General features: G+C 41.8%; 1 protein-coding gene across 4 annotated transcripts in view; it reads right to left on the bottom strand.

Moving 5' to 3' along the window:
• RIPOR3 (RIPOR family member 3) overlaps nt 1-16,173 on the bottom strand; it is a 234,104-nt gene that overhangs the window by 111,094 nt on the left and 106,837 nt on the right. For all 4 annotated transcript variants that reach the window (XM_073580601.1, XM_073580602.1, XM_073580600.1 and 1 more), the window contains one exon: nt 264-287. In XM_073580601.1, coding sequence (XP_073436702.1) covers nt 264-287 — 24 coding nt within the window. The remainder of the gene's footprint in view (nt 1-263; nt 288-16,173) is intronic.

Raw genomic sequence — 16,173 nt, forward strand, 5'->3', positions numbered from 1 at the left:
ATCTCATTCACATGGTGCAATTTTTTACTTTTAACATGCGTCACAGTTTTTCTTTAGAACCGCAGCATGTCAATTTTTTCACCGTTTCTGCTTATTTTTTTTTCACTCATGCAATTAAGTGCATGAAAAGCGCATCAAAAAAGCGAATATCGTACACAGCTTTTTTTATTGACAAAACTCTGCATTTTTCATGTGGAAAAACGATGTAAAAAACACAGTGTGAACAAACCTTCACAGGACCGGTGGTAGCTTGTACAACTTACCTTATCCAGGTCATAGATGTAACCCTGTAATAAAGGAGGGGCAGTGAGTATCCACTTGTTTGACATTGTTTTTAGTGACATTTTCCACTTTTACATAGTTAATCATTATATCATAAGAAGTTTTGTGTCTCAGTTCCTCAGAAGTCTCAAGTTTCTGCTTGAGAATGAAAGTAGCGGAAGATTTTATTATACAAAAATTATTTGGTTTTCTTTGCATAAACTTAAAAAATTACTTATGGAAATATTTCTACGAAATTCTTGGAAAGCTTGTGATACTGTGTGTAAAACATTTCTTTACATTGTGACCAACATTTGAATCATAAATGGAAAAAACAAAAATCTGTGCACATAAAGATAACCTTCCTCCCCAAAACTAATAAGTAGTTGAAAAAATAATGAGATATTCATCCTATTAAAGTAAAATAAGTCTCTGTGAAGTCTTTTTCAATGGCAAGTTAAGTGGTAGGCCCACCATAACAACTAATTAGCTGCTGACTGTTGGAACCTGTATAGATAACGAGAACAGAGATATGGAGTCCCCTTTCAAATGGTGCGATGGGTACATGTGGGCATCACCTCTTCATTGATTACCAGTAGGACAGACAGAGATAGTCGAGCATAATCAGTCTATTAGGCAGTGAATGGCACGGTGGTACACATTCTCAATCATAGCTTTAAATGGGACTTCAGAGCTTAGTTCTTGGATGGGCGGTGGTCTAAGTCTTCAGCATGGATCCATGATAATGTCTTATGGTGGGCCAACCCCTTTACTCATGTAGGAGATTAAAGGGCTCATATGCATCACCGTAAAAAAAAGGTCCGAAAAGTGAGATGAGTGTCATGCAAGTGTCATGAGATTTTTTGAGAGTACAATGCGATTTTTATCTCCTAGCATCCGAATGACATCCGATTTACATGCGAATGCGATACGATTGCAATACGATTTTAACATGAGCTTTTACATAGAGCAATTCTAATTGTAATTTACACATAGTTTTCCAAGGAAATATTAAAGATAGATAGATAGATATGAGATAGATAGACAGATATGACATATATAGACAGAGAGCTAGATATGAGATAGATACAGAAAGATAGATATAAATATGTGACAGAAATATATAATCAGTGCTTTGCGTGTGTAGCTTACTGTACATTTATTTATTAATAAATTATTTTCTGAAAAAAAATAGCGTGGGGTCCCCGAAATTTTATTATTCAGCATAGGGAAAGCGGACAGCTGGGGGATGATGTTTACAGCCTTGAAAGGGGGTAATACCCATGGAGCTTCCCAGGCTATTATTATCAGCTGACAGTTGTATACTAAGCCTTTGCTTATTAAAATGGGGGACACCCCCCAAAAAATAATGAGTTTGTGTTTCAAACAAAGCATTTTATTATGGGTGTTATTTTTTGACAATTTCACTATGGAGCTAGAAAAGGGGGTGTCTTATAGAGCTGATGTTTTTAGTCTGGGACGGGGCCAATATCCCTGGCTCTTCCTAGGCTATTAATATCAGCCTGCAGCTGTCTTCCTAACCTTTGCTGGTTATTAATTATAGTGAGATCCAACATCTTGCTTTTTTTTGGGGGGGGTCTCTCATTTAATAATCAGTAAAGGTTAAGTATACAGCTGTGAGCTGATATTAATAGTCTGGGAATGTCCATGGGTATTACCCCCTTTGCAGACTATAAATATCAAGCCCCAGCTGTCCATTTTCCCTCTGCTGGTTAATAAAATTTCAGGGAATCCCGCGGCATTTTTTTCAGAAAATGTATTTAGTAATAAAATACATGTACAGTAAGCTACACAGGCACTGTACTGATTAACTGATTATATATGTTACTGACATCTTTATATCTATTATATGTATATATATATCTATTATATCTAATCTATTCTGTCAGTTCATGCTGTGATTTTACTGTACGCGGCAGACGAAGTGTTAGATTTTCAAGGACATGGGTGTATAAAAATCGGACAGCACTCGTCCGAGATATGAGGACAATCGCAGCATGCTGCAATTTTTTCTCAGCCTAATTTGAGCAAGCTGGTGTTTTATCAAATTGCACTCATCCGTTTTTCTCACAAATGAGTATGAGCTCTAATGGATAGTTACTGAATAATCCACGTGAAACCATAAAAGATACGTAGCTTTATGGATAACATGGTAGGACATGCTAAAGGCCCCCATACACATTTGACTAATGGTAGCCAAACCCAATGATATTGCTGGGTTTAGTTGACAGTCTAATGAGTATGGGGCCCCGATAGATGATTATAAAGGGAGTTAAGGATCTGTCTTGTCTGATTTTGGATTGGTGATCCTTTGATGCTTTTAGAGATACGCCAACGCCAGAGATTTCTGGTAGTAGTGTTCTCATAGACAACAAAGGAGCATTAGGCTGACTAAGCGTTTATGTGTATGAAATAGTCAGGTTAGATAGCTGCCAGCAGCTATGGACTGGGGCTAAAATTCAGCCCTGGCATCTGAAATCACACAGGCCTATGATGTCCCCGTCCCCAAGCACCAGATGGGATATATTACTAATATTACCCTGGATGGAGGAAAGTAGGATTTACTACAAGACCAATATTTCTATTAATACCCGTGGCCTGCTAGGGTAAGCAACATAGTTACATATTAACATAGTTATTAAGGTTGAAGGAAGACTTTAAGTCCATCTAGTTCAACCCATATCCTATCCTAACTTGCCCTAACATGTTGATCCAGAGGAAGGCAAAAAAAACCCATGTAGCAAACAGTAAGCTTCACATTGAGGAAAAAAATTCCTTCCTGACTCCACATACGGCAATCAGACTAGATCCCGGGATCAACGCAATATTAAGGAAACTAGAGTATATACCCTGTATTATTATACTTTTCAAGAAAGGCATCCAGTCCCTTCTTAAATTTTATTAGGGAATCACTCATTACAACATCATATGGCAGAGAGTTCCATAGTCTCACTGCTCTTACAGTAAAGAATCTGCGTCTGTTAGTATGCTTAAACCTTCTTTCCTCCAGACGTAGAGGATGCCCTCTTGTCCCCGCCACAGGTCTAAGAGTAAAAAGATCATTAGAAAGGTCTTTGTATTGTCCCTGCATATATTTATACATTGTAATAAGATCATAGAATCATAGAATCGTAGAGTTGGAAGGGACCTCCTGGGCCATCTGGTCCAACCCCCTGCTCAAAGCAGGATTCGCTAAATCATCCCAGTCAGATGTCTGTCCAGCCTCTGTTTGAAGACTTCCATTGAAGGAGAACTCACCACTTCTCGTGGCAGCTTGTTCCACTCATTGGTCACTCTAACTGTCAAAAAGTTTTTTCTAATATTTAATCTGTGTCTCCTCCCTTTCAGTTTCATCCCATTGCTTCTAGTCTTTCCTTGTGCAAATGAGAATAAAGTTGATCCTTCTACAATGTAACAGCCCTTTAGATATTTGTAGACAGCTATTAAGTCTCCTCTCAGTCTTCTCTTTTGCAAACTAAACAATCCCAAATCCTGCAACCTTTCCTCATAAGACAGGGTTTGCAGACCGGTCACCATTCTGGTTGCTCTTTTCTGAACTTGCTCCAGTGTGTTGATGTCTTTTTTAAAATGTGGTGCCCAAAACTGGACACAGTATTCCAGGTGAAAAAATGTAACTTTAAGCTCCAGCGGACAAAATCCAGGATGCAAAATTTAAAAAGTTTTTTCTTGCATTAGCAAAGATTTTTATTATTAAAGTCCATCATAAAATAAATCCACACTTCTGGACAGTAGATAAATAGATTAGGGGAAGGGGGGGTTAGCCTCTCAGACTGTGCGTTTCTGCGAATTAACGCCTTCTACATGGTCTGTGCTTAAGTTCTGTGTTCATCCATCCTGGCTTCCTTAAATGCTTCCTATTCTTCCCTCTTTTCGGAATTGTTAACAATTGTGCTTTGAGAATTTCATTTTTCAAGATTTCCCATCCTTCCTGGACATTTTTGTCTTTAAGGATATCCAGACATTGGATCCCTCCAATTCTCTTTCTGAATCCCTAAAAATCTGCCTTTCTGAAATCTAACCTTGACGTCTGAGTCTTCACAGGTCTTCCTCCTCTAGTTATCCAAAATTCTAAAATAGCATGGTCGCTACCTCCTAGGGTCCCAGCCACTTTTACCTCCTCAACCATTTCCTCCCTGTTTATAAGGATTAGATCCAAGGTAGCAGTTCCCCTTGTTTTCTCCCCTACCTTTTGGAAGATAAAGTTGTCAGCAAGAGAGGATAAGAATTTCCTTGACCTGTTAGTTTTGCCTGAGAGAGATTCCCAACAAATGTCTGGATAGTTGAAATCTCCCATGACAACTATGTCATATTTTTTGGAGAACTTGGCCATTTGATGCATAAAGAGTTCATCCATATCTTCAGCTTGCACAGGCGGCCTGTAGTAAATGCCTACAATGGTGTCCTTTCCATTGTTCTGTCCTTGTATTCTTACCCAAACAGTTTCCACAGAACTCCCAGTCTCTGAAGCTTCAATCTCTGTGCAGATATACGCGTTTCTAACATACAATGCGACACCTCCTCCTCGTTTATCAAGTCTGTTTCTTGCAAATAAGTTGTATCCTTCTAGTCTTGTATTCCAATCATGTGTATTGTCCCACCAAGTTTCAGTGATTCCAATGACATCATATTTGTTTTCCTGTATTAGTAGTTCCAATTCTCCTTGTTTGTTGCCCATGCTTTGTGCATTAGTATAGAAACATTTTAGTTTGTGATTGGTTTCTCTTTCTTCAATATTTTTATTAATTAGATTCTTTTGTCTTTGTTCTTCCTTTCCACTTCTAATAGCAGAGTTCTCAATAGCATTTGTCAGGTGTATGGCTTTTTCTGGCCTTTTGCTTCCCTTCCCACGATGTTCTAGTTTAAAGCTCTTCTTACAAGTGTAGCAAGGCGACTTCCAAATACATGCTTTCCAGTCTTCGTAAGGTGCACCCCATCTCTAGCAAGTAGTCCATCATATAGGTAATTCACTCCGTGATCCATAAATCCAAATCGTTGCTGACGGCACCATCGGCGTAGCCAGTTGTTCACCTGCAGAATCTTATTCCACCTCCTTGTTCCATGGCCATCCACTGGGAGGATGGAAGAGAAGACCACCTGCGCTCCCAGTTCTTTCACTTTCTTGCCTAAGTCTTCAAAGTCTCTGCAGATGGTTTCCAGGTCGTTTCTTGCGGTGTCATTTGTCCCCACATGTAGTAGCAGGAATGGGTAGTCATTAGAGTTGAGCGATACCGTCCGATACTTCAAAATATCGGATCGGAATGGATCGGCCGATCTTTAAAAAAAGTATCGGTATCGCCGATGCCGATACCGGAAGTCCCATTCAAGTCTATGAGACTTCCGGTATCGGAATTGGAAAAACCTTTTCCTGCCCTTGTACAGCCTCTCGGGGGTCTGTACGGGCCTTCCGGGGGTCTCTGCCGGCCTGCCGGTGGGCTGTGCGGACTGCCCGGGGTCTGTACCGGCCTGCCGGTGGTCTGTGCAGGCTCCGGGGGGCTGTGCCGGCCTGCCGGGGGGGTTGTGCCGGCCCCGGTAGTCTGTGCAGGCATCGTCCGATGGGACTACAAGTCCCATCGGGCGATGCCTGCTACCATGACAGTGATTGACACATTAGCCAATGATGGGACAGTAGTAGTCCCATCATCCGGCTAATGTGTTAAATGTAAAAAAAAAAAAAAAATACTACATACATACATACTACATGCATGCTACATACATACTACATGCTACATACATAGTACATATATACTGCATGCATGCTACATACATACTACATGCATGCTACATACATACTACATGCTACATATATACTACATGCATGCTACATACATGCTACATGCTACATACATGCTACATACATACTACATATATACTACATGCATGCTACATACATACTACATGCTACATACATGCATCATACATACTACATATATGCATCATACATACTACATGCTACATACATACTACATACATACTACATATATACTACATGCATGCTACATACATACTACCTGCTACATACATACTACATACATACTACATGCATGCTACATACATACTACATGCTACATACATGCTACATACATGCTACATACATACTACATACATACTACATGCATGCTACATACAATACATTCATACAATACATACATAGACATACAGTACATATAACATAGAGTAACATACTTACCAATACTTGTCACATTGTTCCCCGAAGCCATTGTCTTTTACGGAATAAATATTAACATAACAAACCACAAAAATACTCACCCATGATCCGAAGCAGTCCACGAGTGTGTCCCACGACGATCTTGGGTAGAGAACTGCAGCATCAGCTGATGCTGCCGCTCTCTACGGGCTGCAGGAATCCAATGACGGAAGGTAGGTATCCTTCCGCACTGTATTCCTCCGCCACTTAAAAAAAAAAAAGTCCCTAGTCTCACTTTGGAATACAGTGCGGAAGGATACCTACCTTCCGTCATTGGATTCCTGCAGCCCGTAGAGAGCGGCAGCATCAGCTGATGCTGCAGTTCTCTACCCAAGATCGTCGTGGGACACACTCGTGGACTGCTTCGGATCATGGGTGAGTATTTTTGTGGTTTGTTATGTTAATATTTATTCCGTAAAAGACAATGGCTTCGGGGAACAATGTGACAAGTATTGGTAAGTATGTTACTCTATGTTATATGTACTGTATGTCTATGTATGTATTGTATGAATGTATTGTATGTAGCATGCATGTAGTATGTATGTAGCATGTATGTAGTATGTATGTAGCATGTAGTATGTATGTAGCATGCATGTAGCATGTATGTAGTATGTATGTAGCATGTAGTATGTATGTAGCATGAATGTAGTATGTATGTAGTATGTATGTAGCATGTAGTATGTATGTAGCATGCATGTAGTATATATGTAGTATGTATGTGGTATGTAGTATGTATGTGGTATGTAGTATGTATGTAGCATGCATGTAGTATGTATGTAGTATGTATGTAGCATGTAGTATGTATGTAGCATGCATGTAGTATGTATGTAGTATGTATGTAGCATGTAGTATGTATGTAGCATGCATGTAGTATATATGTAGTATGTATGTAGCATTCATGTAGTATATATGTAGTATGTATGTAGTATGTATGTAGCATGTAGTATGTATGTGGCATGCATGTAGCATGTAGTATGTAGCATGCATGTAGTATGTATGTAGTATGTATGTAGCATGTAGTATGTATGTAGCATGCATGTAGCATGTAGTATGTATGTAGCATGCATGTAGTATATATGTAGTATGTATGTAGCATGTAGTATGTATGTAGCATGCATGTAGTATGTATGCAGTATGTATGTAGCATGTAGTATGTATGTAGCATGCATGTAGTATGTATGTAGTATGTATGTAGCATGTAGTATGTATGTAGAATGCATGTAGCATGTAGTATGTATGTAGCATGCATGTAGTATATATGTGGTATGTATGTAGCATGTAGTATGTATGTGGCATGCATGTAGCATGTAGTATGTATGTAGCATGCATGTAGTATGTATGTAGTATGTATGTAGCATGCATGTAGTATGTATGTAGTATGTATGTAGCATGTAGTATGTATGTAGCATGCATGTAGTATGTATGTAGCTTGCATGTAGCATGTAGTATGTATGTAGCATGCATGTAGTATATATGTGGTATGTATGTAGCATGCATGTAGTATGTATGTAGTATGTATGTAGTATTTTTTTTTTTTTTTTAACATTTAACACATTAGCCGGATGATGGGACTACTACTGTCCCATCATTGGCTAATGTGTCAATCACTGTCATGGTAGCAGGCATCGCCCGATGGGACTTGTAGTCCCATCGGACGATGCCTGCACAGACCCCCGGACATCAGCACAGCCCCCCGGCAGGCCGGTACAGACCCCCACAGGGTGCACAGCCCCCCGGCAGGCCGGCACAGCCCCCCGGCAGGCCGGCACAGACCCCCACAGGGTGCACAGACCACCGGCAGGCCGGCACAGCCCCCCGGCAGGCCGGTACAGACCCCGGGCAGTCCACACAGCCCCCCGGCAGGCCGGCACAGCCCCCCCGCAGGCCGGCAGAGACCCCCGGAAGGCCCGAAATGACGGCGCATCATGATGCGCACACACCGCGCATCATGATGACGTCATTTCGGCTGTCAATCAACTTTGAACTTCCGATTCCGATGCCCGATATTGAAAAAATATCGGATGTCGGTATCGGAATTCCGATACAGCAAGTATCGGCCGATACCCGATACTTGCGGTATCGGAATGCTCAACTCTAGTAGTCATCTGTAGGTCTGAAGAGTCCTGATATCCTGTCAGACACCTCTTTAATTTTTGCACCTGGAAGACATCAGTAAACCCCTAAGCCTTCGATTTTCCAAACTAAATAACCCCAGGTGAAATAACCTGTCTTGGTATTGCAGACCCCCTAGTTCCCTAATAACCTTGGTCGCTCTTCTCTGCACCCGCTCCAGTTCAGCTATGTCTTTCTTATACACCGGAGACCAGAACTGTACACAGTATTCTAAATGTGGTCGCACTAGTGACTTATATAGAGGTAAAATTATGTTCTCCTCATGAGCATCTATGCCTCTTTTAATGCATCCCATTATTTTATTTGCCTTTGCAGCAGCTGCCTGACACTGGCTACTAAATATGAGTTTGTTGTACACCAATACACCCAGGTCTTTTTCAGTGACAGTTTTGCCCAGTGTTTTACAATAAAGCACATAATTATACATCTTGATCGTTCTACCCAAGTGCATGACCTTACATTTATCCCCATTTAAGCTGATTTGCCATTTATCAGCCCAAGCTTCTAGTTTACATAAATCTTCCTGTAATATAAAATTGTCCTCCTCTGTATTGATTACCCTGTAGAGCTTAGTGTCATCTGCAAATATTGAAATTCTACTCTCTATGCCCCTACAAGGTCATTAATAAATATGTTAAAAAGAAGCGAGCCCAAAACTGACCCCTGTGGTACCCCACTGTTAACCGTGACCCAGTCTGAGTGTGCTCCATTAACCCCTTCCTGACATCAGACGTACTATCCCGACCATGGGACCCGGGCCCCTATGCCCATGGACGGGATAGTACGTCTAGCGCGATCAGCGGCGCCCACGTGGTGAGCGCCGCTGATAGCGGCCGGGTGTCAGCTGATTATCACAGCTGACACCCGGCACTATGTGTCAGGGGCGGTCACGGACCGCCCCCGACACGTTAACCCCTTGCACACCGCGATCAAACATGATCGCGGTGTACCGGGAGTTAAAGGGAAGCATCGGCAGGGAGGGGGCTCCCTCCGTGCTTCCCTGAGCCCCCCACGGCAGCGCAATGTGCAGCGCTGCTGCGGGGGACTCCTTTCCTGAGGAAGCCTTGTGCACTGCCTGTGACAGATTGCTGATCTGTCACAGTGATCTGTGATGTGACAGATCAGCGATCTGTCACAGGACAGTGATGTCCCACCTGGGACTATGTAATAAAGTAAAAAAAAATTAAAAAAAAAGTGTAAAAATAATTTTTAAAAAATCGCCAAATAAATTAGTAAAAAAAAAAAAAAATATTCCCCAATAAATTCATTTTTTGAAAATAAAAAAAACCCAAAACAATAAAAGTACACATATTAGGTATCGTCGCGTCCGTAACGACCTGCCCTATAAAACTGTCCCATTAGTTAACCCCTTTAGCGAACCCCTAAAAAATTAAAAATAAAAAACGAAGCAAAAAATAATGATTTATTATCATTCCGCCAAACAAAAAGTGTAATAACGCGCGATCAAAAATACGCATATAAATATCCATGGTACCGCTGAAAACGTCATCTTGTCCCGCAAAAAACGAGCCACCACACAGCATCATCAGCGAAAAAATAAAAAAGTTATAGCTCGCAGAATAAAGCGATGCAAAAATAATTATTTTTTATATAAAATAGTTTTCATTGCATAAAAGCGCCAAAACATAAAAAACGACCTAAATTAGGTATCGCTGTAACCGTACTGACCCGAAGAATAAAACCGCTTTATCAATTTTACCGCACGCGGAACGGTGTAAACGCACTCCCCCAAAAGAAATTCATGAAACGCTGGTTTTTGTTCATTCTGCGCCCCAAAAATCGGAATAAAAAGCGATCAAAAAATGTCACATGCCCGAAAATGGTACCAATAAAAACGTCAACTCGTCCCGCAAAAAATAAGACCTCACATGACTCGGTGGGTCAAAATACGGAAAAATTATAGCTCTCAATATGTGGTGATGCAAAAACTATTTTTACAATAAAAAGCGTCTTTTAGCGTGCGACAGCTGCCAAAAATAAAAAACGCCATAAATAGTAAATCAAACCCCCCGTTATCACCCCCTTAGTTAGGGAAAAATAATAAAATTAAAAAAATGTATTTATTTCCATTTTTCCATTAGGGCTAGGGTTAGGGTTAGGGCTAGGGTTAGGGTTAGGGTTAGGGTTAGGGCTAGGGTTAGGGTTAGGGTTAGGGTTAGGGCTAGGGCTAGGGTTAGGGCTTGGGTTAGGGCTGAGATTAGGGTTAGGGGTGTGTTGGGGTTCAGGTTGGAGTTAGAATTGGGGGTTTCCACTGTTTGGGCACATCAGGGGCTCTCCAATTGCAACATTGCGTCTGATCTCAATTCCAGCCAATTCTGAGTTGAAAAAGTCCTATGGTGCTCCTTCCCTTCCAAGCTCTGCCATGCGCCCAAACAGTGTTTTCCCCCACATGTAGGGTATCAGCCTACTCAGGACAAATTGCAAAACAATTTTTGGGGTCCAATTTCTCCTGTTACCCTTAGGAAAATAAAAAAATTGGGGGCAAAAATATCATTTTTGTGGAAAAAAATGATTTTTTTATTTTCACGTCCGAGCGTTATAAACTTCTGTGAAGCACTTGGGGGTTCAAAGTGCTCACCACACATCTAGATAAGTTCCGTGGGGGGGTCTAGTGTCCAAAATGGGGTCACTTGTTGGGAGTTTCAATAGTTTAGGTACATCAGGGGCTCTCCAAACGCACATGACATCCGCAGACCATTCCATCAAAGTCTGCATTCCAAAACATCACTACTTCCCTTCCGAGACCCGACGTGTGCCCATACAGTAGTTTTCTCCCACATATGGGGTGTCAGCGTACTCAGGACAAATTGGACAACAACTTTTGCGGTCCAATTTCTCCTGTTACCCTTGGGAAAATGAAAAAATTGGGGACTAATTGATCATGTTTGTGGAAAAAATACGATTTTTTTATTTTCATGCCCGGGCATTATAAACTTCTGTGAAGCCCTTGGGGGTTCAAAGTGCTCACCACACATCTAGATAAGTTGCTTAGGGGTTCTCGTTTCCAAAATGGGGTCATTTATGGGTGTTTCCACTGTTTAGGTACATTAGGGGCTCTCCAAAGGCAACATGACACCTGCAGACCATTCCATCAAAGTCTGCATTCCAACACGTCACTACTTCCCTTCCGAGCCCTGACGTGTGTCCATACAGTAGTTTTCTCCCACATATGGGGTGTCAGCTTACTCAGGACAAATTGGACAACAACTTTTGGGGTTCAATTTCTCCTGTTACCCTTGGGAAAATAAAAAAATTGGGGAATAATTGATCATGTTTGTGGAAAAAATACGATTTTTTTATTTTCATGCCCTGGCATTATAAACTTCTGTGAAGCCCTTGGGGGTTCAAAGTGCTCACCTCACATCTAGATAAGTTCCTTAGGGGGTCTAGTTTTCAAAATGGGGTCATTTGTGGGGAGTTTCCACTGTTTAGGTACATTAGGGGCTCTCCAAAGGCAACATGACACCCGCAGACCATTCCATCAATGTCTGCATTCCAAAACGTCACTACTTCCCTTCCGATCCCCGACGTGTGCCCATACAGTAGTTTTCTCCCACATATGGGGTATCAGCATACTCAGGACAAATTGGACAACAACTTTTGGGGTCCAATTTCTCCTGTTACCCTTGGGAAAATAAAAAAAATGGTGACTAAAAGATCATGTTTGTGGAAAAAATACGAATTTTTTATTTTCACGCCCGGGCGTTATAAACTTCTGTGAAGCACTGGGGGGTTCAAAGTGCTCACCACACATCTAGATAAGTTCCTTGGGGGGTCTAGTTTCCAAAATCGTGTCATTTGTGGGGGGTTTCCACTGTTTAGGTACATCAGGGGTTTTCCAATCGCGACATGGTGTCCGATCTCCATTCCAGCCAAAAACTTCAAATGGCGCTGCTTCCCTTCCGAGCTCTGCCATGAGCCCAAATAGTGGTTTACCCCCACATGTGGGGTATCAGCGTACTCAGGACAAATTGCACAATAACTTTTAGGGTGCTGTTACCCTTGGAAAAATAAGAATTGAGGGTGAAAAGATCATTTTTGTGGAAAAAATATGATTATTTAATTGTACGGCTTTATGTTATAAACTTCTGTGAAGCCCTTGGGGGTTCAAAGTTCTCACAACACATCTAGATAAGTTCCTTAGGGGGTCTAGTTTCCAAAATGGTGTCATTTGTGGGGGGTTTCCACTGTTTAGGTACATCAGGGGTTTTCCAATCGCGACATGGTGTCCGATCTCAATTCCAGCCAAAAACGTCAAATGGCGCTGCTTCCCTTCCGTGCTCTGCCATGCGCCCAAATAGTGGTTTACCCCCACATGTGGGGTATCAGCGTACTCAGGACAAATTGCACAATAACTTTTCGGGTGCTGTTACCCTTGGAAAAATAAGAATTGAGGGTGAAAAGATCATTTTTGTGGACAAAATATGATTTTTTAATTGTACGGCTTTATGTTATAAACTTTTGTGAAGCCCTTGGGGGTTCAAAGTTCTCACAACACATCTAGATAAGTTCCTTAGGGGGTCTAGTTTCCAAAATGGTGTCATTTGTGGGGGGTTTCCACTGTTTTGGTACATGAGGGGTTTTCCAATCGCGACATGATGTCCGATCTCAATTCCAGCCAAAAACGTCAAATGGCGCTGCTTCCCTTCCGAGCTCTGCCATGCGCCCAAATAGTGGTTTACCCCCACATGTGGGGTATTAGCATACTCAGGACAAAATGCACAATAACTTTTAGGGTCCTGTTACCCTTGGGAAAATAAAAATTGGGGTGAAAAGATCATTTTTGTGGAAAAAATATGATTTTTTAATTGTACCGCTGTACGTTATAAACTTCTGTAAAGCCCTTGTGGGTTCAAAGTTCTCACCACATATCTAGATAAGTTCCTTGGGGGATCTAGTTTCCAAAATGGGGTCACTTGTAGGGGGTTTCCACTGTTTAGGTACATCAGGGACTCTCCAAACGTGACATGGCGTCCGATCTGAATTCCAGCCAATTTTGCATTGAAAAAGTCAAACGGCGCTCCTTCCATTCTGAGCTCTGCCATGCGCCGAAACAATCGTTCCCCCCCACAAATCAGGTATCAGCGTACTCAGGACAAATTGCACAATAACTTTTGCAGTCCAATTTCTCCTGTTACCCTTGGTAAAATAAAAAAATTGAACCTGAAGTATTTTTTTTGTGAAAAAAAGTTAGATGTTCATTTTTTTTTAAATATTCAAAAAAATTCCTGTGACGCACCTAAAGGGTTAATAAACTTCTTGAATGTGGTTTTGAGCACCTTAAGGGGTGCAGTTTTTAGAATGGTGTTACTTTTGGGTATTTTCTATCATATAGACCCCTCAAAGTGGCTTCAAATGTGATGTGGTCCTAAAAATAAAATGGTGTTGTAAAAATGAGAAATCGCTGGTCAACTTTTAACCCTTATAACTTCCTAACAAAAAAAAATTTTGGTTCCAAAATTGTGCTGATGTAAAGTAAACATGTGGGAAATGTTAGTTATCAAGTTTTTTGTGTGCCGTATCTCTGTGATTTAAGGGCATAAAAATTGAAAGTTGGAAAATTGCGAAATTTTCAAAATTTTTGCCAAATTTCCGTTTTTTTCACAAATAAACGCAAGTTATTTGAATGAAATTTTACCACTAACATGAAGTACAATATGTCACGAGAAAACAATGTCAGAATCACCGGGATCCATAGAAGCGTTCCAGAGTTATGACCTCATAAAGGTACAGTGGTCAGAATTGTAAAAATTGGCCCGGTCATGAACGTGCAAACCACCCTTGGGGGTGAAGGGGTTAATAACCACCCTTTGTTTCCTATCCCTGAGCCAGCTCTTAACCCACCTACACATATTTTCCCCTATTCCCATTGTTCTCATTTTATGCATCAACCTTTTGTGTGGCACCGTATGAAAAGCTTTTGAAAAGTCCATGTACACCACGTCCACTGCATTCCCTTGATCCAGTCCTGAACTTACCTCTTCATAAAAGCTTATCAGATTAGTCTGGCAGGAACGGTCCCTTGTAAGCCCATGTTGATATTGGGTCATGAGGTTATTCTTCTCCAGATACTCCAGTATAGTATCTCTTAGAAAACCCTCCAGGATTTTACACACAGTTGAGGTTAAACTTACTGCTCCATAATTTCCAAGTTCAGTTTTGTCCCCTTTTTGAATATTGGCACCACATTTGCTATACGCCAGTCCTGTGGTACAGACCCTGTTATTATGGAATCTTTAATAATTAAAAATAATGGTCTATCTATGACTGTGCTTAATTCCTGCAGTACGCGGGGGTCTATGCCATCCGGGCCCGGGGATTTGTCAATTTTAGTGATTTTTAGACGCTGACGGAGTCAGCCACTTTGTGCGCCGTCAGAATTCTTAACAGTATGGGTGTCTTGAGAATACCGATGCTGTAAACAACATAACACACAAGGCAGCCCATGATCAGACAGGCCCTTCTGGCATTTGCCAGAATTGCCAGTCTGGCCCTGGCTGCCAGCCTTGCAATCACAGAAATCATCAACTGACACCTATCTACTCTATACTGTATGTAGGTGGAGGGGTCTTTATTTTGACAGCTAAACACATCCATAGCTAGAATATAGGTTGGCCAAAAAGGGTACAACACCAACATCATTTAGGAGTCTCCTCTCAGACGTATTCACATTCTTGCCACTATCATTTGGCAACTATCGGATGGCATTCTTTGGATACTTTGCAGCAGTATTATTTAGATACTGTGAAGTATTCGGTCACTTGAAAGCAGTATCATTCAAGCACTGAAAGATTGACTAAAATGAGAAACATGTTGTCCTCTTTGCTTGTGGACTGTGTTACGGGGCTGGCGGAATGCACCAAATAATAAAGATGAAATAATATATAAGGTGCGTTCGCAGCCCAGGGCCCAACGTGCAGAGGTGACCAACTGCTGCTAAACAATGAGGGAAAGGTGTGCAGGAGTAAAGCCGGACACCGGTGCGTAACCACTGCACCCATGCTAACAGACACGTGCGCCGTTACTTCACGTAATACGTGCCTGTCGGCGAACAACCGCAACCTGTTAACGTCACAGGTCACGGGGTGTGAACCACTGCTGCAATGTGTGCAGTATCTGCCCTGATGGACGCCACTAACCAGCCTAATAACCGGGCTGGAGAGCGCTACTAAAGCGCACGGCGTAACTAGCGGACACTGCGATAGCAGTGGTCAAGGAGGCCGATTCTGGCCGACGCCCTAGGCGCTAGCGGTGGATGAGGAGCAACACTGCGGCGCTATGCAGTGTAGAGCTAACATACTGACTCTAATCCCTCACCCTAACACATACGTAATATCCAAGGAGGGGGGAATTATAATGCGTCAGTCACCAGGCTCATTCATCCATCATCACACATACACTAAATGCATTAGCCTCAGAGTCTATCATAGCGCATGGCGGGGTGGCCATGCGCGCCTTTTATAGCCGTGCCCTTCCGGGACCTTCCTGATCCTCCAGATGGACCAATCGGA

The sequence above is a fragment of the Dendrobates tinctorius genome, unplaced genomic scaffold, assembly GCF_039654945.1.
Source record: "Dendrobates tinctorius isolate UK_male_01 unplaced genomic scaffold, ASM3965494v1 ptg000065l, whole genome shotgun sequence".
NCBI lineage: Eukaryota > Metazoa > Chordata > Amphibia > Anura > Dendrobatidae > Dendrobates > Dendrobates tinctorius.